The following is a 25,050-nucleotide window of genomic DNA, read 5'->3' as shown; positions in this document are numbered from 1 at the left end:
AACCTCCTACACATGAACACAAGTACATATCACACCAGCCAGAGTGAGTGCATGTGGTATGCTGGACGAAGGTTGCCAGGTTGGGTAATAAAATAGATTTAAATGCACTGGCGTGTAAATGATTAAAAGTCTAAGAAATACAACATATTTTTACCCAGTGAACAGAAAACACACGCTCTCTGCTCCCTGGACTTTCCCTCTGCAGAATACGGATTGCTGTCACCGCACCTGGCAACCTCATAGCTCATTCAGACCTCAACTGTAAACAAGCGGATCACCGTCTCAGGTTAGCTGCTGCTAAGCTAACAACTTTATATCTCAGCATGTGTTAATGCTTCTCTCCTAGCGGATGCGGGACGCGTTGTCTCACTGTAAAAATAATCCTTTAATAATTCTGACGTGTTGTAATGTGCTGTAAAGCGGCTCCTTCACCACGACAGCATGACAGCATGCTAGCTAGCTAACCTCAGCTGAACAGCCAGTGTGACAACTAACTCAGCTGTCAGACGCGTCAGTGTGATGTCAGCGATGTGAAGTCACGTTTGTGTTTGAGTTTAATGATGAAATAAAGTGTGGTCGCCTCCGTATTGATCCTGTCTGTGTGCATTAGTGGATTGACTTTGAGCAGGCTAACGTTAGCCAGGTTACAGGAACCTGAGCTGGGCAGAGCAGCAGTAAACCATGCTGAGCAGGCAGGAGCTATACTGATAGTGTGGATCCACCCTGTGTCTTCATCATTAGTACCATAGGTTTAACATATGTGTCCCTGAACCTCACACACTCTGTCTTCTCATTCCAGGTCAGTCAGTCCATCTGAGGTTCTCCCTTTACATCAGTGTGATGACGGTGACCTGACCCATGGACCTCAGCAGTGTCAGCACAGTGAGAGAGTCCCGTCTGGAGCTAGATCATGAATGACAAACTAGTGTTTTTGGGCCTGCTGTACTTTGTCCAGGGCATCCCCTACGGTCTCCAGTCTTCCCTGCTCCCTGTCTACCTGCGTGGAGCTGGTCACTCCCTCACCCGCATCGGCTTCACCAAGATCCTCTACTTCCCCTGGGTCCTCAAGGTGCTCTGGGCTCCGCTGGTGGACCGGCTGAGCACAAAGCGTTACTGGCTGGTGGCGACAGTGTCTGGCCTGGCTCTGACATGCCTCACCAGTGCTGCCTTGGCCCCAGAAGCACATGTCTGGGGAGTGGCAGGAACCCTGTTGGCCATGAACACCCTGGCCTCTGTCCAGGATATTGCTGTAGATGGAGCAGCGGTGAGGTTGTTGAAAGGTCGCGGGGAGCTGGGGCTGGGCAACACGGCTCAGGTCGTGGGCTACAAAGCTGGGTCGGTGTTCGCTGGCGGTGGGCTGCTGGCGGTGATTGACGTGGCTGGATGGAGCTGGATGTTTATGCTGCTGACGTTTGTGTATGCAGGGGTGGCTCTGTTTGTGTGGGGGACACCTGTTCTGGATGATGAGACTTTGAGGGGCCAGCAGGCTGATGGCAGCAGGAGGGGGGTGCAGGGATCGGATGCTATGACGCCATGGAGGGCGTGGAGGAAGATGCTTGCAGTGCCTGGCACGCCATGGACAGTCCTGTATGTCCTGACATACAAACTGGGTAAGTCTGAGTAAATGACTATATGGTTAAACTATAATTTCTTCACTTATTATACCTTATATTGACACTAATAGTTTTTCAGAACATTTTCCAATGAAAAAAATTTTTATTTGTTGGACTGATGCAGAAAATAATTCTTATTCTCAATTAATGTGTCAAAAATGTATAATTAACTATTAATTGTCTGACCTTTTAAGTGTGGCAAAAACAAATGTCTTCAAATCTTTTTTCTCTGGACCAACAGTCAAAATATTTTATGTTTGTAATGATATAAACGGATAGAAAACAGAAAATCCTCACATTGGAGAGGCTAAAAACAAAAGAGCGGTTTGGGTTTTTCTTGATAAATGACTAAAACAATGAATATATAAATTCCTTTTGTTTTTATTAGTTGATTAATCGAATAATTGTGGCAGGTCTTATCAAATTTTCAGGTTGAATGATCATCACAGGAACCCAGTTAGAAAGAGAGAGCAAGAAAAAGACTGAAGTAGGAACAGCTGCTGAACATCTACGTAGAAATGGGTGACCATTTTATCAATCGATCAATTTAATTTAATTTCCACTTCACAAACTAGACAGCAAAAGAAAACAACTTCCCATAAGCAATGGACAGTTCTATTTCCTGAAATTCTCTCTTTTGTCCCACTGTGAACCTTTCTTCAGATGTAGTGTAGGGCCCAGAGATCACCACTAGATGTCTCCGTTGACACATCAATGAAGGCTGAAGTCGTGAGCGAGCACATGAAATAGGACTGTGGGGTAATTGTTGTAAGGCAGTTTATCTTGTCTTAACAGGTCCCGTGTGCACGTTGAGAAGTACAGGCCCTTCTTAGATGAAACAGTTATTTGTAATGTCACATAAAGTGTAAACCTAAGGCAGTATGATGAGAAGACAGTGTTATTTTGAAATAAGTAACTCTTAAGAGAATGAATTAGACTCTCCCCCTTGCAAATGAAAAGTTGAATGCATAAGAAATAAAACCCACCTTTATTCATTTGAATGTACTCTTGGGCTGTTGATGCTACACCCTCACTTGCCCTCTTAGCTTATGGCTATTATTAGCTATGTTTGCAAACTTCTCATAGATGTTGATGGGCTATGGAGTCAGTTTTCTGACTTGTTCAACTCGTCTCTACTTGTGCTACTGTAACACTGCTGTGCTGCTGCGGCCACTTGGGGCCTCAGTCAGGAAAACTTAGACACTACCTTTAAGTTCATGCAGACAGTTTTTATTTGTCAGTCAGTTAATTCCAGTAAGAAAGTTTCTAAAAAAATTAAGTAGTTTTCAAACAGTTAAGGCTTGTGTGTGGGAGAGAGAGTTGATTTGACCAGAGTTTGGTGTTTGGTAGCAGAAGGGGATTATGTAAGGATTAGTGTCTTTGTGTCTGTGGCGTTCAGAAACTGAAATGAAAGACGGCGCATCATGCTGATGTGTGTTTATGTGTACGTGGGTGGTGGGAATATAATTGTCTCCTCACATTTGCATAGTCTTTATTGGTGTATGCCCATGAATGTATATGTCTTTGTTTTTAAATTGTGTGTGTGTGTGTGTGTGTGTGTGTGTGTGTGTGTGTGTGTGTGTGTGTGTGTGTGTGTGTGTGTGTGTGTGTGTGTGTGTGTGTGTGTGTGTGTGTGTGTGTGTGTGTGTGTGTGTGTGTGTGTGTGTTGAGAGAGTGTTAAGGGTGGCTTAGTAATCGGATGAGCCACAGCAGACGACACTACTAGACAAAATGTGAAGGCTGGCTGGACCCCATAATCTGTCTAGGGAGCAGCCCCCCAGCACTCTCTCTGTCACACGAGCACACACGCTATCGGCTGATGCTCATGATTACAACAATAATTACTCCCAGTGTTTTCAGTGATTGAGCTCTGGACATACATTGACGGCCTTGTCGCTTGTTAGCCTTTCCTGTTGTAGTCGTCAACATATTTCCCACCTTTGTAGACGGGGAGGATTGTGTAATATTTTAGATTATGCCTGGATGTGCCAGCATAATTGTCAATGTGAGACAGTATTGTTTTTGTTCAAGGGGGTGCGTGGGTATGTTTGTGTGAGACTGTGATCTGCCTGTCTGAACCCCCCCCTTCTGACACACACACACACACACACACACACACACACACACACACACACACACACACACACACACACACACACACACACCAAGCTCAGACCCCTCTCCCTCATCTATCACTAATGAACTCTGAGTTTGTGCCGCGTCCAATGCTGCGGCCAATCATTGAGGGCCTCATGTCTGAACTGTTCCCCCTGTGCAAGATGGGATAACTGTCTGGGTACAGTCTCTGAGAGATGGACGGAGAGCGTGAGGGGGTGAGAAATAAAGTATTAAGGGAAAAAGGAACAGACGGAGGCAAAAAAGTGAAATTTTGAGTTGTGAATATGCTCAAACGGATAGAAATATTTTAGTGTCATGTTGTTGTCGTCATATGGGGAAACAACCCTGTAGCTAAAACACAGCAATTGTTGCTGAAATGGCAATTCTTATTATCTTTAGGTGCAAACTCAAGTTAGTTAATTTAGTTAATTACTTAAAATTTGACAATTTAAAGAAGATAATTATTAGTATATTGCCTTCTATAAATGTATATTATTTAATGGCCATATCTAAATTGTTTGTAATAAGGAAACACTAGTGCAGGTCATGATATAGTGGTGCACACATCAGTGATGGCACTTTTTAAAAGTAGGGACCCGGTATGTTTGACAAGAGATGTAAACTATAGTGAGAAGAGGTGGTGGCTTTCTCTAAGAACTGAGCAGGTGGACGGAGAGAAAAAAGAGAAAAGCTTTGATCCAATACTGAGCTTTAACCTAACCTCCAAAATGACAGCTAGGAGATCTAATAGTAACATTAGAATATGCTCTCATTAAATTAGATAGAGGTAAAGGTCCTCGTTGATATGAATGTGGTAAACAAAATAATAGGGGCACATCTCAGTATGAGGCAATGCAGCTCAATAGCGCCATCATCTACAGCCTTTGAAATAACACATGGTCGCAACGGTTTCATCAAAAACTGATAAAACCTTTATGAAGTTTTCCTGCAGGACTGTTGTGGTGAAAAGGGGGGTACATGTAGACATGTTCATTAAAAGAGGACAGTGGAACAGTATCATTAACTGCGTATTGAACATGTTTGTTGCTCTGCATCAACCCTGTATTGTCTTCAGACCTGAGGTCCAGTCTGTTGAAAGAGTTGATGGATAACAGCAAGTGGGCAGAGATGATGGAGTTGTGAGAGATGGAGTGGTGGTGGAAGAGTGGGAAAGAGACAAACTTACAGAAGGGGGTGCAGAGGGCAAAAGAGGGACTGCGCGGAGGGAGGCTGAAGGAGGGGATGAATTAATGAACAACCACCACATGGTGCCCTGAGAGAGACGAAGAGCAAAATGGCTGTAGAAGTAAACATATTTTTGCATGCTGACACAAACAGGTGCAAGATCTTTCAACGTGTTCTCTTTGCCACATAAATCTCACATAATGAGCTAAATCCAAATGCAGTGTTTTCAGTTTTGTTTGAGTTAATGATCAAAACTCAAATGTATGGGCTTTTGGATAATTTTGACATTTGCCAGGGAATAAAGCATGGATCTTGATGGATCTTGATGAAAAAATCTGGGATATTTAGGGGACATCTATGATTGTGTGCAATTTGATGCGTCTTGGGTGAGTTTATAGGGAACTGTTGGGCCCCGGCGTGGGTATTTACTCCACTGTGTTCCTAGTTTTGGTTGGTGTTTTTTTTTTTTGCATTCTTGCCCTCTTTATTGTTTTGTTTAATCGTAAATGGATAAATTGCCAAGTTTTGTCAATAATTCACAATAAAGTGTAAAACCTTTGCAGATTTGATTAAAAATGAATAACTGAAATAATTGTCTGTAATTTAGAGAAGTATTCAGACCCTTTTCTGTGATGCTATATTGTGTTCTGATGCATCCCTGAGATGTGTCGATGGTAATTGAGAGTAAATTGGTTTTGAAAATGGCAATTTTATTATCTGAAATTTTAATCTGCAACAATAAAGTGCAAAAAGGAAAGGGGTTTGAATATTTTCTAAAGGCACTGTCTTTTTATCATTGGAAAGACTGTAACCCAAACGGTGTGTAACCCAGAGTTCATGCAATATCTAAAACGTAATTGAAAATGATTGGGACAGTGTATTTGCTGTAAGACCCTGAATGGATATTTCTCAGAAAATAAACACAGACAACAAACAATCAACCCTGTAATCTAACAAGATTGGGATGGGCGGGAAGACATAGTGGTTATTTTTGCTTCTACCGAGTTGCAAAGTGAATTTTCCCATGTTCGTGAGCCCGGAGGGCCACAGAGAACATCTTGACACCTGCATTGATCTGCAGGGACTCACACTAGTGTGTGTGCGTATGGGTGTGTGTAAGTCAAAAGACTAGTATTCATAGGATATTGTGAAATTGTGTATAGACAAGGCTCTGTTTACTGTTTTTTCCTCAGGGAGCTTAAAGAGCTGACATGTGTATGCACATAGGCCTGTGTGTGTGTGTGTGTGTGTGTGTGTGTGTGTGTGTGTGTGTGTGTGTGTGTGTGTGTGTGTGTGTGTGTGTGTGTGTGTGTGTGTGTGTGTGTGTGTGTGTGTGTGTGTGTGTGTGTGTGTGTGTGTGTGTGTGTGTGTGTGTAAAATGCAGTATGTATAAACCTGCCTCTGTTTGCCTTGCACGCAGCAGGGAGTGATAATGTTGTGCAGGGTGACTGTGTGTCCTCAGTGATCTCTCCTGCTCCGCCAGCTCTTTTGTCGAAGCTGGAGCAAGGAGGTCGTGATATGACCCCACTGTCCTTGTTGACCTCTCGCCCTCATCTAACCCCTGGGCTCCAGACTAACTCTTTCCACTAGTAGCAGTGGGGCTATACTGAAGTAAAGATCACCAGCACAAAATGTAGGCGCACCATTTACAACGACATGCAACGCAACACATTCATATTTTTCCCATCTTAACTGTTTTACTGATAATTGTTTTGGTAATACATTAACAATTATCAAAATACAGAAATGTGCCAGTGTCACCCAGTGTATTGCTTATTGAGACGCCTGTTTTGAACAACTGGCACTAGTTCTGTTTGCCCTCTGATCTATATCTATTTGGTGAAATCAAAGATGTGAAGCAAAGAAATTAATGTTACCAAACCTGGACTAAGGTATTACACTAAGAGAGTAACGGTCAATAACTCAGCTAATCTGTCTCATCAGGACGACGTGGTTGTGGTGCAATGATGTGAAATAACTCAAATTGTTAAAAACTTCTCTTATTTTTTTATTCATAGTTAAAAGCTGATGAATAAAAAAGCTTTTCAGGGCCTTTAATCTACATGGGCTTATTTCATAGTCTGCCTTTAAAGATGGATGACATGACTGATTCTCAAAAGTGAAGCCAATGCGTCTCAATTCGCCACCTGGTGGTTGGCTGCAGTAATGGTCTTAAAACCGGCATCCTCCATGTAAGTGGATGAGACATGGGCAAGACAAAAAAGTCATAGTTCACCTCAATTCAATTTTTTGTCAAAGATGGTTTCTGCCATTTTGAGTAGTTCTTATCACACTGAATTGTATTCAAGTGTAAGTTTAATTTGATATAGTTATTTGATGCTATAATTACAGGATGAAACTCATGATTGTTGGAGCGCATGTGTCGGTGAGACCTCTGCGTCTCCATCCCGCGATCACTACCACGCAGACTCTGGCTTCAAATGTGCAAGATGGCAGCGTTTTTATTTGGCATATTTTGGCTTTATTTGTGGATAGTGGGAGGGAGGAAGTGGATACATCATCCATCTTTAAATACATTCTATAATTTATTTCTCTCCCCTTTCTTCATGTCTTTGTGTCAGATGTCTCGGACCCTACTTCGTGCTTCCAAGTAGATGTTGTGAAGAAGCACCTTTTAAATAAGTGGGAAAGATAAAACAATTTTGCCCTGTCTCTTTCTGTCATTCCCGCTCTCTTAATGTTAAACAGTTTTGTCTCTCTGAGCTCAATGTAAACATAAACACAGACCTTTCTTTGAGGCTGCCACCTCGCCTCTGTTTCCTCTTCACTAACCTCCTAACAATGTCTCTGTTCATCTGCCCCCTTCCTCTCCCTCTGTCTTCAACTGTCTCCATCCCTGGCTGCTCTCCTATCTCTCCAGTCATGTTTAACTCACATCTTTAAAAAAACAAAAAAAAAAACATTATGTTTGTCATTTCCTGCACCACATCTCTCTTCTCTTCCCTCTTTTTTCGCCTACTGCCCTCTGCCCCTTTCTTTATTTCTTTTTGGTCTCGTTGTCACTTTCTTTCCTCCTTTTCCCTCTCTCTCCCTTGCTCTATCACTCTCATCCTCTCCCCTCCTCTCTTGTTTTACCCTTTCCTCCTTCCCCTCCTCTCTGCTTGTTTAATCTTTGCGGATGTTTAATGAAATCCCTGCTGAAATGGACAATTGTTGCTTTGAGAATATTTATAGAAAGGAATAATCAGCCTGGTGTTGTGTGTGTGTTTGTAACCCCCCCATCCCCTCCCCCACTTTAAAGAAATAATTAGTTGAAGTCAGGACTGTGAAAGCTCTGAGCTAAACAACAGGCAGCAGACAGGCACAGGAGCACAGAACCATGGGTAAACAACCCAGGCATCATGGGTACTGCTGTTGCCAATGTTGACTTTATTATGACTAATATGGTTCCTGCGCAGTTGATGCAGCTCCAAACAGTTCAGTGCCGAGGATGACAGATTACGATGTGAATAATGCACAGGGAGGGTATACGGGTATCAGTGCAGCTCCCACTGGGTGTGTGGAGTGATGCTAATGTATTTATATTAGGAAGATCGACTCATAATTAAAGTAAAATCGACATACGTAGCTCCCAACACTTTTGTTCTACAAATTTAAATGATGTGTCATACTCAACAATATGATCTAGTCTTTATATTCTGCAGGGCTACAAGTAGTGCTAATGATCATGTTTTTTTGTAATGAATTGATCAATAACCTGGACTATATAACATGTTAGAAAGAAATGAAAAATACCAAACAAGATGTTTTTTGTTATTTTTTCAATCTCCCCTCTATAGTATAGTAATATCATTTTATTAATACATAAGTGGATGATCATTTTCCCTCAGTTAACCATTAGAGCTATAGCACAGTCTGTCTGTACTGGACTGTGCGTTCAATGACAGGTTGACCTCCCCACTGCTAATTGTTGTTATTCTCAGTTTGGGATTCAGTCTGTACAGAACTGTACTGAATCAACTTGGATCAGAGTTTTATTTATCTTCGACTTGGAGGTTATGTTTTTGTCTGCGTTTATTTGTACGTTAGCAGGATTACGCAAAAACTGCTCCACCAATTCATGGGGGGGGGGGATCCAAGGAAGAACCCATTTAATGTTGGTGCAAATCCTGATCGGGGGTCAGATCCAGTATTGTTTTTTTTAGTTTAGTGCAGATCCAAATACAAATCTGGATCTTTTGAATTTAAATGTGTTTATAAGGCGGTATGAACTCCACTGAGAGCAGCTCTTCTTTTGGTAAATTTGGTTTATTGTCCGGCTGATACAGGCAGAATACTGTTCAGTTCTGTGACATGAAGGACATCTGTAAACTCACAGCATTGGCTGATCTTGTCTCCATATTCCTCTTATGACTGACAATCTAGAAAACAAACAAACACATTTGTAAGTCAGACAGGTAGATATGTTTAGGATTAGTAACCACAAGCCTTTCTGATTAATTTGACTTTAACCAGCTTGAACCTAGTAGTCGTCCCTGTCAGTGTGTAATTTGCCATCAGTGAAACATGCGTGACAGAAGTGAGAGACAAGTGTTTCCTACACAGAGAATCCACATTTCCTTCCCCACCTTTCTGCTGGGTTTTACAGCGGTGACACTCTCGTTCTGCCGCCTGCTGCACTCCCTATCACTGGGAGCTTCTCAGCTTTCTCTTATTATTATTTTCTTTCAGTCTTTCATGTCTTTTTTTCTCTTTCTCTATTTTTGTTTGTCTCCTGGCTGACTGAGTGTGTGAGTCGTCAGTTGTGTTGCGTCGTCTTTGACAGCAGTCTGGGAGCCAAGCTGTCACTCACACAGCTCCTTGGTCCCACTGTCTTTCTGAAGTCAGTCTCCATTAATATAATAATGGCGTATAGTCAGTGCCACTGAATATTTTACTGTAGTGTTCAGCAGAACATTACCACCACACTCATCGCCACGCAGAGAAAGTCTGACTGCCTGACAGAAACTTTTTATTTTGACTGAAAGGTCTTTGTGAGGTCTATTTCATCTGCGGAAGTTTTTGTGTTTTTGTTGTGTTTTCCTTTTTGTGCTTTAGGAAAAGTGCTAGGCCCCCGTTTGATAAAGTGACTGAGGGTATTCTTTTTCTTGTCAGGCATCTATTATTGACACTTTCTAGGAATAGGTGCGCGGCGTGTCAGTGTGCTGTATTTGATTCTGCAATCGTCATCTCAGGAAAACCGTGTTGTTCAGTCTTGCAGGCTAAACAGTTTGGTTCAACATGCTCATCGTATTTGACTGTGATTGGAGCAGGCACGTGTACTCAGGAGATGTCTCACAGACTGTATGTGGAAAATGATAATGTTTAGTCAGAAATAGACAGCACATAACACACAGTGTATTAATTGCATATTTTACTCTGCAGCAATAGACTTTATCATCACTACATTTGCCAGGATATCTCATTCAAGTCTTCCCCTTTTTCATCTTCTTGTCCTTCTCTCTGTCGCTTTTTTTCCTCCTGTCACTGCAGGTGAGCAGGGTGCAGTCACCATGTTTCCTCTTTTCCTGTTGGATCACCACATGACCGCGAGGGAGCTCGGCTTCTGGAACGGCGTCATCGCCATGGGCTTCTCCATCGGCGGGTCGTCCCTGGGAGGCCTGCTGCTCTCTCAGTTCAGGTAGCCACCATTATCGCTCTCACCAACTCTTTTGGTCAACACTGACATCAATATTTTTGGTTTGGCAGTGTTATTTGGCGACTCTGCAGGCTTTGCAGGTATAAAATTAATTGGGGAACGGAGTGAAATTTGTTAAGAAGATGGAGAAGACTACACAGTCTGCAAGTTCTCAACACCAAATCCACATTTTCCCGTATTCACCTAAAGCTAAATGTGATATTCTCAATAATTCAATTAATCTGTTGATACATGTAAACATAAAAAATATGAAACATATCATCACAAAAGGGATTCTGTTACATGTCTCCAAAGGTTTTAATGTCATAGAAAGCAATAAAAAGAAGCACATGTTCAATGAATAGTCTCAGCGCAGAACCAATAGCGAATAGAGAGGGACTTTGGAGGCTAGGCAACCAATTATTTCGCCAGGTAGAAGAATTTGTTTTTATAGTTAAAGTAAAACCCTAATTTTAGAAGTCATTCAGTTTAAGTGTAATGGACGAGCATTTCAAACAGCATGAAGAGGTTAGAGGTGACCGTCTTCCAGAATCCAAACACTGGGGCGCAGTCATCAACACGTTCTCTCCTCTAATCATGTTATCATCATCATCTTCCTCCTCTTCACCCTGCTCCTCTTCTCTAATTCATTCAGCTTTCTTTGCTGAGGTGTGTGTGTGTGTGTGCGTGCAGTAATTTAAGTAAACACAGCTCTGTTTGAGAGCTCAGGGACCCCCTCTGCTTGGCGTGTGGTTTGAGAACAGCATGAGCAGCAAATCCATCACACACACACACACACACACACACACACACACACACACACACATACTTGTGTGCTGAGACAAGCGACTCTGGTTGAATTTAAGTCTCAGATTTACAGATGGATACTAAGATGTTAAACTCTGATGATGATTAATATATTAAAATGGCTGCATTACATTGTATTAGATTAGATGTAACCACTGTGCTGAAACACCAATATTATCCCTATATGTAATATTTTTGTTCTGGTATAGTGTTTTAAAAGCTGTTGGTATACAAAACTACCTTTTAGAAAAATTTCTATAAAAAGTCTTAATCGTATGATTGAATTGAACCTTTACATGTTTTCCCCTTCAGCATATTGACATTGTGCCGTTTGTGCCCAGCCTTTGTTGCATAAGTCTACGTCTGCTTATACTAGGATCACATTATAGCACAGCTCTGCCTATGGCCAGTGTGATGTAATGGAAACTATAAATAACAATGCCTTTATGGAAGATAATGTGTTAGTTTCCTCATCGGGTGTTACTGTATTTGTAAGAAAACATCCATGATTGCATTCTTCCATCCACACTTAGAAAACATTTAGCTATTTAGCTTTTTGGCCCCTTTACATCAAGATCTTAGGCAGATTAGGGAGACACAGTTTGTCTGTTAAAAAGAGGTAAAGTTGTGTTTTTTGGTTCGCTGTTGGTATCTGTGTTTGTACTTTGTGTGACTTTGTGTGCTTGCCCGGTTGTTGACATGTATCTTGCTCTGTGCTCTGTCTGATGTCAGTCTTTTAGTCTTTGTTTTGTGTTTTCAGCTCCCAGGTTTTTTTTTCCTCCTGTAAAGTGACACTAGCAAACAAGAGCATTTCTCCAAAGGCAAAATGTTTTTGAAGGGAGAGCACTCTCAAAAGATGTCATTGTCATATTTTGGCTTTTGATCTTTCGTTCTTTCTCTCCATCTCACCTGTAAAAAGACTCCCTCAGTTGTAAAGGCAGTAATATGTTCACACACTGACAAAGATGGGAAATCTACTCTGTAGTATATTGAATAAACATCTTGTTCTGCTAAAGATGGGGAGACATTCTGTGGGAAAACCAGGTTTAACTAAAAAGGCATTTTATGGTTATAGATTTAAACCAATCATCATTGTTAAATATTTACTAAATCTCCAAGCCTGCATTTGAATGAGTTCTGATTGATCCAGTTAAGTTGAAAGATTTTATACAGAACAAGGAGCACTGGGTTTGGATTGTTTCTCAATAGAGTTTATGTTTCTAATTATGTTTTGAGAATTACTTTTTTTTAAACTAACTTAACAGTCAGAATCAGACTATTACAATAGTAAGATATTTAAACCCACAATTAATGGAGTAATCTGAAGAGACAAATTATACAACATGTTACTGAAGCCCCTTTGGTCCACCAGTATGTGCAATATTACAGTTGGTATAGTGTAGGGATACAGATTTAATAATTTTAAGTTAAAATCCAGTGTGATAAGGGAAAATGTGCTTGTATTCACTGGGTCCGGAAAATAGAAACATTTGTTTTGTCCTCTAAATTGTTAAAAATGAGAAATGTCCAAGAATTCCTAAAAGCACATATATTATGACTCAGTGGTGTAAAAGTCTATATTTTCGGTTATATCCACCTTATATTTTCAGATGAACACTTTCCTTTCATTACTTCTTCTCAACACACACACACACACACACACACACACACACACACACACACACACACACACACACACACACACACACACACACACACACACACACACACACACACACACACACACACACACGGGTCTGTGCAGTAGGCTTGGTCCCACCTCTAAAAGCTCAGTTGGAAGGTTTGTCCTCCCCACCATCAGAAACGGCTGAGTGGTCAGTGACTGACCCCCTTTACAACTGCCACTGGCAACTTGAGAGGATGGCTATTCTTATCTGGGCCCGACCCATGTGAGGTAGCAGCCAGGCAGGTTCTCTTTCTCACAAACATGCACGCACACACACCCCGCTCCGAATCTCTTGAGAGTGCGTGATATGAAAGACTGTCATTGAGAAGGGAGGTAAATGAGCAGCAGAGAGAAGAATGTCTTTAGCATGTGAATGATGAAGGATTGGTTTTCTGGGTAGAGAGAGAGAGAGAGAGAGAGAGAGAGAGAGAGAGAGAGAGAGAGAGAGAGAGAGAGAGAGAGAGAGAGAGAGAGAGAGAGAGAGAGAGATCAGTTGATTTATTACTGGATATATAGAAATAGTTATGAACAAGTCAAATCAGGTGTACTCAATACTTTTCTTTGACTTTGTGGCCTCAATGTCAAAGACGCAGTTTGTACTAGAGCTGAAATAATGAGTCGCTCAATCAGTCGGTTTACGACTATTTTGCTCATTGCTTGTTTAGGATTTCCATGGGGTCTTAAAATGTCAAAAATGCAATAATTGGAAATATTTGTAGGCTGTAATAGCACTACACGCACAACCTTGAGCTCTAAGAAACTGTGATGGTCAATTTTACAAATCAAAAGATTAATCTAGAAAAGAATCTGCACATTATTTGACTTTGAAAGTAGTTCATTACAACCCTGAACCACCCAATCAACCAGCCGATCCCTGGATCAAGTGTGGTCAGGGACCTTTGTTTCAAGTCAGTCGTTGTAGCAGACATGTTTAAAAACTCTTTGAGGGGAAAAAGGAAATTTCCCACATTTAGCAACTTGTATAACTACTATTGTAGTAACTTTGAACCTGATCCTTATACAATCCTTAGAATAAGTTTATAATAAATAAAAATAGCTGGACAGCGAGCAGTTCAACTCGGGCATACTTGGTTTTATAATGTTTATTTTCTTTCGACTAAATGAGTGTGATATCAGCGTTTGGTCGACGAGCATGGAACTTCTCGATCGTGGAATAAGACATTCTCATGGTGTTACTCTTATTCGTTATCCTTCTCTGTGTGTGTCAGGCCCTTTCTCTCTTCCTCACAGTCTTTTTTACACATAAATAATTACATGCAAAAAAAAAAACATAAACACACACTTAGTCCTGTGAGTGGCAGGCGTCCTCTGAGTGATTGGCATTATTAATCCCTGATGTCACACAACAGTGCGAGCTCTTTTGTGTGTGTGTTTGTGTGTGCATGTATGTTAACAGTGATTAATTATCGTCCTCATGCTGGGGATCTCCTTAGGTTATTGATTACGTCATGAACCAAAACCCACAGGGGGATGATTTTCTCGCACTAACAGGGATCAATTAGTGTCTGGGGACTTGTTTACTTCCATGTTAGCATGTTAGTGTGTGTGCTCATCCGTATGTGTGTGTGTGTGTGTGTGTATAATTATGTGTGACATGAAAAGAAACATAGAATGTGTCTAATTTTAATGATACCAGCCTGGAGTCACTGTCACCACGTATCACACTGCTCAACATTAACACTTGTTCCTGAAAGTTGGTGAGTATCTCTCTGATATTTGGCTCGTTTGCTGCTCTTTCCTCAGCATCGGGGCTCTGATGCGACGTGTGTTTGTGTTGCGAACCATCAGCATGGTCTTCCAGAGCTCTCTACTCACCATACTGGAACCATCACCACTCATGAAAGGTGAGAAACAGAAATACAGTCACAGACAAGACGACAGGCAACTACTGAACTGGAACCCAGTGTCAGCATGATTCTTTAGTTCAGTTTGTCAGGTGATTAGCAGGAGGTGAAGAAATATAATTGTTATTGGAGTGACCCTGTTAAGCTATGTCCACACTAATGCATTTTACTTTTAAAATGCGTAACAGTTGCATTTATGTCCACTCTACTCTACAGTTTTTGAGACTTTTTAAATGATGACACAGTCACGCTCATCGCTTTCTGATTGGGTTTGACATGCCTTTATTACCAGCGGTGCATCGCTAATACTTAAACCCTTTTCCACTGGTCAAAAAACCCACTAAGATAGGACTTTTGTCTGTAATGGAGTGGATGCAATTGGATTTCACTCCCAGGTCCACTGACTCTGCAGTAGACAGGGGTTTAAAGGAGTCAATTGTCTTTTCTTAAGAGGTTTACCCACATTTAATAAAACTCACACATACCTGCTAATTTTGATGTAAAAGACGTATTACTGCCAGTGACAGTTCCATCTTGGTGTCAATCCAAGCAAAGAAATCCCTGCTCGTACTTTTCAAATATTTTTTTTCTTTTAGTATTATTTTCTGCAACTAAGAAACCCCCTCCAGAGGAGTCAGTCTTCCCTGCTGGAACTTGTGTGCACATGAGCTGTGTACATGAATGTTGATTCTCAATCCTCTAGCTCATGGTATCATCCAGCAGTTGTACATGAGTACACAGACCACTAGACTGGCTGGTGTTTCTTGAAGACATTTCACCTTTTACTCGAGAAGAACTGAAGAAGCCTGATAGGAGCAGTGTTTTAAAGAAACATCAGTACAACTCCTCAACATGTCAGGTTTAATGTATTTCTAGTTAGTTAGTGTGGACAGAGATTATTTCTGACAGAGAGCTACAAGGTCATTTTAAAACCGTTTCCTTGAATAAACACCCACACTCACTAAGATGCTGTTACATGTAAATAGACTTTAGGCCATAGATGTATAACCTGACGAAACACAAATACAGTCACACTGACTGAACTTTAATTGAGACTGAGAATTGAGAATTGTTAAATGTCTAAAAGTCATAATGCTCTACAGTCTACAGTGAAACTGTGTGTTAGCAAAGAGGAGCAATGGTCACAATGATGCTTTCACCAGCAACAACTGACAAATTCAACAAAGACAGCATCTACAGTAAACACTGATATTCACCATCTTTACTGCTGCACTGTTGCATTGTGGGATTCTCTTGGTGCGTTCAGCCCCTGGATATTTGTAACATAAGGTTTGTTTTGTCCATTCTTAATAGTAAAGGGAAAAAAAAGTCTGTTTTCTGACTGTGTCGCTGGCAGGTGAGTAATTTGATATAAAGGTTAAGTAACATCCAAACAGTAGGACTTTACAATAGACCTACACACTGACAGCTGTAAATCTGTCACCTCCTGTATAGTTCCCCTCGATACTCAGACACGTGTAAAACTGAGTGGAGTTACATCAGTTCCCAATGGCAGTGGTTGCCAAACTGGGCCGGGGTCCCAAGAGGTTGTTGAGGGATATGAAAATTAAGTGATAGGAATAATTTATTTATTTATACCACCTATAATAAATGTCTTTTCTCTACTTTTTTTTGTTTTACCTTTACAGGAATAGAGTCAGAAATCACAGCTCCATGTACAATAGCTTGTCAACATGAAGAGGGGCAAGATAATGTTTAAACGGGTATAAAGACACACAGATTTATAAACTGACAGAAATATATAAAGAATGAAAGGATTTCCAAAAACAGGTTGTGAACCACTGGCCTGCAGTACAAGCCTTTGAGTCAGATGTTCAGCATTAATACAGCACAAGAGTACATGATGCAGAGGCAGTTGATAGACACACGCTGTCTTTCTCCAGAGAGCCATTCACTTGTTAATGTCTGAATGACACATCTGATTCTGTCGCGCGGCACAGTCGCAAAGCATTTGGGGATTCAAATCCGCATCATTCATCTCTGTCGGAGTTGTCTGTTCCCCTATCAAACCTCTCAGACTGAAAGTTGGGGCCTTTCCCTCCTCCACTTTCAACCCAGAACAAAGATCTCAGGAAAACTCAACCGTGAAAAACATTCAGTTTCCGATTTTTCAATATTACATGATAACCCTCCGCTTCCCACTCTTCCAGTGTGATCAGTCGGTGTATCTGTGTGACTCCAACAGTCTTGTGTCGCTGACTGAAGAGTCTTCGGCAAAAAACTCTGGCGGCTTGAGTGAATAATTCAGTGTTAGCGGGAGCAGAGACAGATAGGCTCTGTGGTTCCTCTGTGTTTCCCCCGCTAACACTGCACTGCCACTTCCCCTCAGAGGATACACTGCTTGTGTTTCGGGGACAAGGGGGAGAGGGGCTGGTGATGGGAGAGAGGAGAGGCTTCCAAACGGCTCACCGTTTACAGCTGCTTTGCCGCTCTGCTTTGACTCGAGCAGACAACGTTGTAAAATTGACAATTTTCTACTTCTCTCAGTAAAACTTACTGCAGTGTTTCTCAGTCGTGTGTTTGTCATTGACTCTATTGGCATGTGTCCGTTCCCTCAGGTATGGCCATCCTCAGCATGAGCGCTCAACACTTCCTGGGTGGTCTCATCACCACGCTCACCTTTACAACTATGATGCATTGCACTCAGAGAGCTGAGGAAAGCATTCAGGTAAAAAAATACTTTTCTCATGTACCTGACTTATTCTGGAGACCCTCGTTGCTGTTATATAATACTTCTCATGTCAGTATTTTCAGGGTTTATTGTGGTCTTAGTTCATCTCCTGTGGCTTAACAAACAGACAACACAATCTTTCTTTTCTTTCTCCCTCCTTCCTTCCCTTCTCTCCTCCCGTTTGTCTCGGTTTAACTGTGCTATTTTGTAATCGTGAGGTCTTATCCTTTGGTTTTCATAGGGGGTTGTGGAGGGAAATCATCAGCGTACAGTACCAAACCTTCTGTCACCTACACCCGTCAGTTCTCATCAGCTGTTTCCACCGGAAAAATCTCTAAAGTCAAAGCAGACCCAGTTTCTATTTCATCGCTTCTATTCTTTTTTTGTCCCCCCAGTGGCATTGTCTCCTCTACCACCTCACTCTACTTCTTTGTCATTCTCTAGTCCTTTAAATGCTCTCTTTTCCACTCTGACTTTTTCCTCTCCTCTTTCGTTTTCTCCTCTTTGACATAACTCCTTTTGTCCCTGCCGTAACTGGGCCATCGCTGCCTGGAGGTGATCGTTGTTCGCACTGCCGTTCAGACGTCGCTCACTCAATCTCTGAAGGTGACAAATTATCATTTAAATTGCTGTCACTCTCAAAATGGAGAAGGAGGAGGGTGAAAAAAAGAAATCACAGGCTGCTGCAGTACAGATACCAGCTTCAGGTTGCAAGAGGAGAGAACCAATCACAACGTATGATGATGAGAACCAGGAAGGGTTTGCGAGGTTCTCATGACACAAATACTGTTTGTTTTTTAGTGTGTCGCTGTGTGTGAATCTGTGTGTATGCGGAGGGGAGAGCATTAGCTCACCTGAACTTGTGTGTGTGTGTGTGTGTGTGTGTGTGTGTGTGTGTGTGTGTGTGTGTGTGTGTGTGTGTGTGTGTGTGTGTGTGTGTGTGTGTGTGTGTGTGTGTGTGTGTGTGTGTTGTTTAAGGTAGCGCTATCCAATGACAGAAAGCTGATAGTGTGAGTGCTTGTTAACGATCCCCAGGAGAACGTAACCAAATCTGTTAAACAAGTTGCTCAGGATAAAGGCACTTCACTTAGCCGTGGTCACAGCGGCTCTCAGAGCTCTCTACTTCGGCCTGCAGACCTTCAGCGACGGCTCAGATACGGTCTCAGCTCACCACCAGTTCCTCCACTCTAATGGAAGTGGATTCATTTCATTTCCAGTCTTTCTTTTCCAGTGAGAAACGTTCTTCATGGGCTCTCATGAAATGCTACCGAAACACTTTTTTTAGTGCTTGTAGAAGCCTGTGGTCCTTCGACTAAAAAAACAACAACTTCAATTCCAGCGATTGATTAAATAATCATCAAAATTTGCCAATTCATTTTTATCCACTCTATTTACCGGCTAATATTTGGTATTTGTCCTTTTAAGAATGTATTATGTATTGTTTGTAGACAAAGTAAAGAATGGCCTTGTTCAATTGGTGAGTTCAAAACAAGTTTTAGTATTTTTTATATTCGTATGATGGGAAGATTGTTTGTTTAACCACTGAGACGAATCAGCCAATCAGAATCAATAGAGTCACAAGAGTCCTCTTTTGCACTCACCTGGTGAATGTGGCTCTTTTGGAGAGAGAGAGAGAGAGGAGGCTCAGAGAGATTAGGTAATCACTGCCCCCCCCAATCTCTTTCTCTCCCTCTGTTTCTCTCACTCTTATTCCGTCTTGAAAGCCTTAAGGCTGGGATCAGATACTCTTCTACATTTGGCCGCCTCCCATCGTCTCAGGCCATGATCTCACGCAGTCTCTTTCAGGCTACCCTCATTTTGTTTTTGTTTTTTTGTTCAATCTTTTTTTCTGTATTATTTTTCCCTTTTACACTTTTTTACACTACCTGAAGAATTCAAATCACACATTCCTCGGTTTGAGTGAGTTATTTTGTGTTAAAGGTTTAAGAGTTTAATCAATGTATAAGACAGGATAGAACTTTTACCTTCTCCACCCATGTGACACTCTCCTTTAACTCACATTGTCTTTCTGTCTTTCCCAAACCCTCTTTCTCCCCCTTGTCCTGTTTATCCTCTCAATTTCCTCTCCTTCACCAACTCCTTTAAACAACTCCTTTTTCTCATCATCCGTCCTCCTCCTTCCTCTCGGCTGACGTTCTCCCTTCAGGCGACCCACTACAGTTTCCTGGCGACTCTGGAGGTGCTGGGGAAGCTGACGTTCAGCGCTCTGGCTGGAGGCGTGGTGGATTGGTTTGGGTTCCAAGTTGCCTTCCTCTTCTTCCTCACCCTCTCTGCCGGGACGGCCCTGCATGTGTGGACGGCTACTTTCACTGGTGCTCTCAGGGAACACCAGCTCAAAGAACCGCCCAAATGACATGAGGGTGAAAGGTCGTGATACGGGGGCGTCTGCAGGTGCTGAATGTAGACACCTCAGAGGTCCCATCAAACATACCCCTCATGACTTCAGTAAATCATCTAAGTACAAAGGAACTTGAACAAGTTAGATTTCTTGTTTTCCATGTTTAAGGAGAAATCAGCCATTTGCTCATTTACTCTATTACAGAGCAAACTCTTTATTTATTTCACTGGAAAAACTGGCCTTACATTTTGTGTTGCACTTACAACATTTGGAAAAGTCTTAATATTTACAGTAGCACGATGAAACCTGCAGATACGGATGTAGGTGAGGGTTGGCATGTTGTTCGCAGTTTTTTGGACAGGATACATGCAGTCGGTAGATGAACTGCTGGGGTTCAATGTGCGGGGCAGCGATGTACAGTCATACTGTACGAGGGCCTTAAGAAATATAAGCAAAGCAGTTTTTTCATGATCTGAGCCATGTTACATGTTTTGATAAGTCAGCAATAAGAGCTGTAGCCAAAAGCAATATCACAACTCTGTGATGCTTCTTCTATCATTTTGTGCTTTGTATGAATATGTGCGTCATTCCCATGAGTTTCTATGGTTTACAGTTCTAAATGAATGCTTCTCTACTTCCTCGTATCAGCATCGTATGGTACGTGGCACAGGAGGCAGATGTTTTACACGGTAACTGCACCAAGTAGAGCGTTCTCTCATTCACAAAAAGTAGTCTCAACACATACGTATACTACTTCAGAGCTGGTATTAACATCAGAGTGTTGGGATCACAAGTGGTCAGCGCTAAGTTCAGGTCTGAACGCACCTAGGTGCCTCCTGAATGTGTCCTGAGATCTGATCCCTCACACTACAGTTGGAGGAGGTCTGGGACGCATGTGACCACAGTCTTTTCAAAAACAATAATTCCACGCTAGGCCACATATGAGGGACCAGCTACTCAGCTGACGTCTCTGACCCGCTACAGTTTAAATGTGTTTTTACGCCACTCAGTGTCCATTCTTTGATTGGTTGATTTCTGCCACAATATCAACACTGACAATCACATAATGGCTGACGTTGTTTCTCAATTTGGTAAAATCTTGCTTCATAGCTGAGCTGCCCAAGATTTGTTTCAGTCCCTCCCGACTGCGCTCGCTCTCCCTCTCGCTCTATCTCTCTCTTCTGCTCGCACTAACACACCGACACACACACACACAAACATTGTCAACTGACACATCCTTAAATTCAACTGGGTAAAAACATAATTCGTTCTTTGGGAACACAAATGACATACGTGTTTATTCGCATGTGATCACAAATGTTCACAGGAGACACCCTCATTGTAATACCAGGTGTGAACAGACGAACTTAACTTTGTTGACTTATGGTCAGATCTCTCAGGATGGATGTTAACACCAGGTCTGAACAAGGCCTTGGTTACTTTAGCTGGTAGCCCATGTAAATCTTCAGTTACTGTCTCTTTTACAAAAGAAAATTTCAGTTGTTGAATGAGGAACATTTATTCTGTTTATCAGTCACTGAATTTCCAGAGTAAAATCCTGCTTTATTTTACAGGTCTCACCTTTTCTAGCTTAATTAACTTTCCTGAAAAATTTGCTGGTATTTAGCTGTAAATTGTTGTTTGAAGAAAGGCTAATGCAATAAATGGTACTGATTATACGGCAGTCAACCTACTTCCCTTAGGAAACCTCAGCCTTACACACAGCATGGTGCCATCTTGTCTCGGTTTTTTAACTCATTAACAACACTGCTCTCAATAAAATTTGAAAGACCAGAACAACTGGTAAGTTGAGTATTTGTGTGTTATGTACAATTAAACGAATATGTATTATAAAATATACTGTAACTCTCATGGTACTGTATACTCTAGAAAGTAATTTCCTTAAATTACTCTTAAAATGTGAATAAAACAGCAGCACAGAATGTTTTTTTCACCACATTCTGGGAGAATCAAATTAAATAATTTATGCAGGTGAATGTATTAGTAGAAAATAAGTCATTAGATCTAATCTAATTGTAATTTGTGCTGAAAGGAGAAAGACAGGTGAGATGAGGATGGGTTGGTTTGAATAAAAGCAATGATCTGTGCAAGTTTAGGGGGAATAAGACAACTGGTCACCTGCTGTCGACCACATGATAAATTTTGGTGATGTCATGTCATTACTTGTTCATCCACATGTTGCAAAGCGCATCTGCTGTCTCTCAGCTACTGTGTCGCCTGAGATTGGAAATAAAGCTGCTGAGTGAATCCTAGAGTCTGTTTCTTTATGTGCATGAGTGTGTGTGTAAGTAAGAGAGAGACATCTTGTCAGCATCTTTACCACACTCTGTCCTCAGGGGAGAGGTCCTGTGTGGTCTTTAAGGACTGAAAATCCACTGTGGTTTACAGCAGCTCTGAGCACCATCTCTCTCTGCTGTGTAGTGGCTGAGGGCTACAGGAGTGAATAGGGGCTGTGTCACAGGATCTACAACCCATACAGCTCTAATGACACAACAAATGCTGTGAAGGAGGATTAGGCCAGCTTACATAGCCCCTCAATACACCTCCACTTTATACTTTCTCACCAGGCCTCATTATCTGGGTGGGCTGTTTGTTTAGTGGGATCGGCGACGCACAGGCAGAGAGAGAGAGAGAGAGGGTCTGAGGAGAGAGGCTTATGTTTTATCCACACGCCTTTCTCAGAGAAGAGCGAGCGTCGGAAACGATAGGTCTGTTTAGTTCGGTGTCTTTTGAACAGGCACGTGAAACCACAAGTCCTTAAACCTCTCAGTGCTGTACGAAACCGAGGAGGGGATATTTTTCTTTACAGTCGTCTCAGCAGTGTGAGATCCTATAAATCATAAAAAATAATAACTTTATTTGTAAATCCCTTATCTAAACAAGGTAACAAAGTGCTTCACAAAATACATGGCAAAAAATGTATGATTAGAGATTAAATTGATTTAAATTTAAATATATATTTTGGATGTGGAAGTAGCAGGATTTAGTGACATCATTGACATGTGGTTTAGCTGTTGGGATTTTTAGCTGTTGCTTTTATATTGGTTGCCAGGGGACCGAGAAATTGTAGTAATTTGCCTGCTAGCTGATTATTATTTCTGTTTTGTTTGAGCGGTAAGACGGAGCAATCACCAGCATCGGCAGACATCAATAGATCATTTTTAATCCTAAGGAGAGCGGTTTCAGTGCTGTGTCGTTTGCGAAATCCAGACTGGAATATATTGAAAATGTTATTTTTGTCACACACAGCTAAAAGTTGGGTTGGTACCACCCTTTCAAGGATTTGGGATATGAACGGGGGTTTTGAAATGGGCCTATAATCCTGTGGGAGTGATTGATCATTGATTTGGCTTTTTCAGTATGAATGCTGGCCTTCTTAAAATAATCAGGGTGACAGCCGGAAGAGAGAGATCAATAATTTTTTTTAAAAGACACCAAACTGTCCAGAATTACCTCAATCTCTGCACAACCAACAGGATCATCTGCCTCCTCCTCTCAGGAATGAGCTGGTGCAAAGATCCTGTAGCTGCTCTGAAAGTCTCACTTTAGTTTTCCTTTAGTGATGTTGAATGATTATGTGGTAGATTTGAACCAAGAAAAAGGGAAAAATTTATGATGGATTATGACAAAATCTACCCATAAGATTTTGTGCTTTTTATAGTATAATAACATCTTTTCCTCACTAGATGATATTTGGAAAATTACATTTTCAATTTTTTTTTCTTTTGAAAACTTAAAGGACTTATCATCTTTTATAGCTGAAACTAGAATGACACTCACTAGAGCACATACCTCATCAAGGCCCAACAGTCCCCTTTTGAATTTCACACAATCATAGATATCAGTCCTGTAAATAGTCCCAATTAGTTTCACGAGACATGAATTATTCCCTAAGAAATTGGGGGAAATGCTTTGAATGTTAAAGAGAGTGTTAAAAAAAAAAACTGGATCGGCCCCTTTTCCCGGATTTGCACCAAAATTTGATAGGTTCGTTCTTGACCTATGTCACATTCTACTGCTAAGTTTTTGGGCAATCTGTGTGTTGTTTTTGTGTTTTCCTGCTGACACACAAACAAACTGGCACTCTTCGATGAGCATACCTCCACCAAGGCCCAACAGTCTCCTTCAATTCAATCAGGCTGCAGCAAATTTGACACACTCATAGATATCAGTCCCATAAATTGTGCCTGATTTTGTTTCACCAAGATCAATGAATTATTTCCTGGGAAAACAGCACACGCACATTTCATTACTTTAAAGAAAGTTATATATTAAAATGTCCTGCTCTGGATCCGCTCCCTGACCCATACTGCATCCTTCCACCAGGTTTCATGAAAATCCGTCCTGTAGTTTTTGTATAATCTTCACACAACCCTAACCCTTATAGGTGTATAAAGTTGTATAATTGTATTCAAGCACTGACAGACTGGCTCTTTTAAGGAAAACAATAATAGTATTATTTAAGATGCTATAATCTTATCAATAATAGCAACAGTGTTAATTCTAATCAGAAATAACTGGTTGCTAATAAAAAACAAAGTCTCTGGTGAGTTTGTTTTGTCATTTACTGTTTTCCAGATTAATACAAATAACTATCACACTCAAGACTGAACAGCAGCACGTCCCTCCTCTTAATTACTTTGGTTCATCCACAGAGCTCACTGTAAACTGCTTCCACTGGGACTATTTTCTTCTGTAGGAGGTAATTCCTGTGAAAGCAGAAAACAAATAAAAGGAGAAATGTGTTAACTGCAGGTTCATCATCTGGGAGCCTGCAGTTTTAAGGCCTGTGCACACACACAGGAGCCTGAGCAAAGGTGGGTGGTAGGTGGTCTGGATCCTACGGTGCTGATGAGAGTGAGAACTCCCGCTGCGGTTGCCAGATTGGCAGAAACCCCCCTGTGGAGTGTCTGAGCGTGTCTCGGGGCCACCATCCCTGCCATGGTTACCATTGTGGCCACCTACCAGTGGATTTGATGTGCGTGCTCCCTCACATGTCATCTGTTAACTTCATTGCATAAGACCTGAAGCTGGCTCTGTTGATCAGGCATGTGCTGCACACGTA

General features: G+C 41.5%; 1 protein-coding gene across 1 annotated transcript; it reads left to right on the top strand.

The window, feature by feature from the left end:
• The first annotated feature begins 148 nt into the window (after nucleotides 1–148).
• mfsd3 (major facilitator superfamily domain containing 3) lies at nucleotides 149–22,232 on the top strand. Its single transcript, XM_035165571.2, has 6 exons — nucleotides 149–286; nucleotides 800–1,610; nucleotides 10,410–10,557; nucleotides 14,813–14,913; nucleotides 17,493–17,602; nucleotides 19,773–22,232. The coding sequence occupies exons 2-6, from the start codon at nucleotides 911–913 to the stop codon at nucleotides 19,977–19,979; spliced, it is 1,266 nt and encodes a 421-aa protein (XP_035021462.1). The 5' UTR covers nucleotides 149–286; nucleotides 800–910; the 3' UTR covers nucleotides 19,980–22,232.
• The last annotated feature ends 2,818 nt before the right edge of the window (nucleotides 22,233–25,050 follow it).

This window comes from Hippoglossus stenolepis, chromosome 9 (genome assembly GCF_022539355.2).
Source record: "Hippoglossus stenolepis isolate QCI-W04-F060 chromosome 9, HSTE1.2, whole genome shotgun sequence".
NCBI lineage: Eukaryota > Metazoa > Chordata > Actinopteri > Pleuronectiformes > Pleuronectidae > Hippoglossus > Hippoglossus stenolepis.
Note: the sequence above shows the minus strand (reverse complement) of the source record. Positions and strands in the feature narration are given on the sequence as shown.

What these genes read in the sequence shown, in the direction of transcription:
- mfsd3 (XM_035165571.2), top strand. Translation starts at nt 911, where the DNA reads ATGAATGACAAACTAGTGTTTTTGGGCCTGCTGTACTTTGTCCAGGGC. An exon ending in TGTCCTGACATACAAACTGG is followed by an intron (nt 1,611 to 10,409) that starts GTAAGTCTGAGT and finishes CTGTCACTGCAG; the next exon opens with GTGAGCAGGGTGCAGTCACC. An exon ending in ACCATCACCACTCATGAAAG is followed by an intron (nt 14,914 to 17,492) that starts GTGAGAAACAGA and finishes CCGTTCCCTCAG; the next exon opens with GTATGGCCATCCTCAGCATG.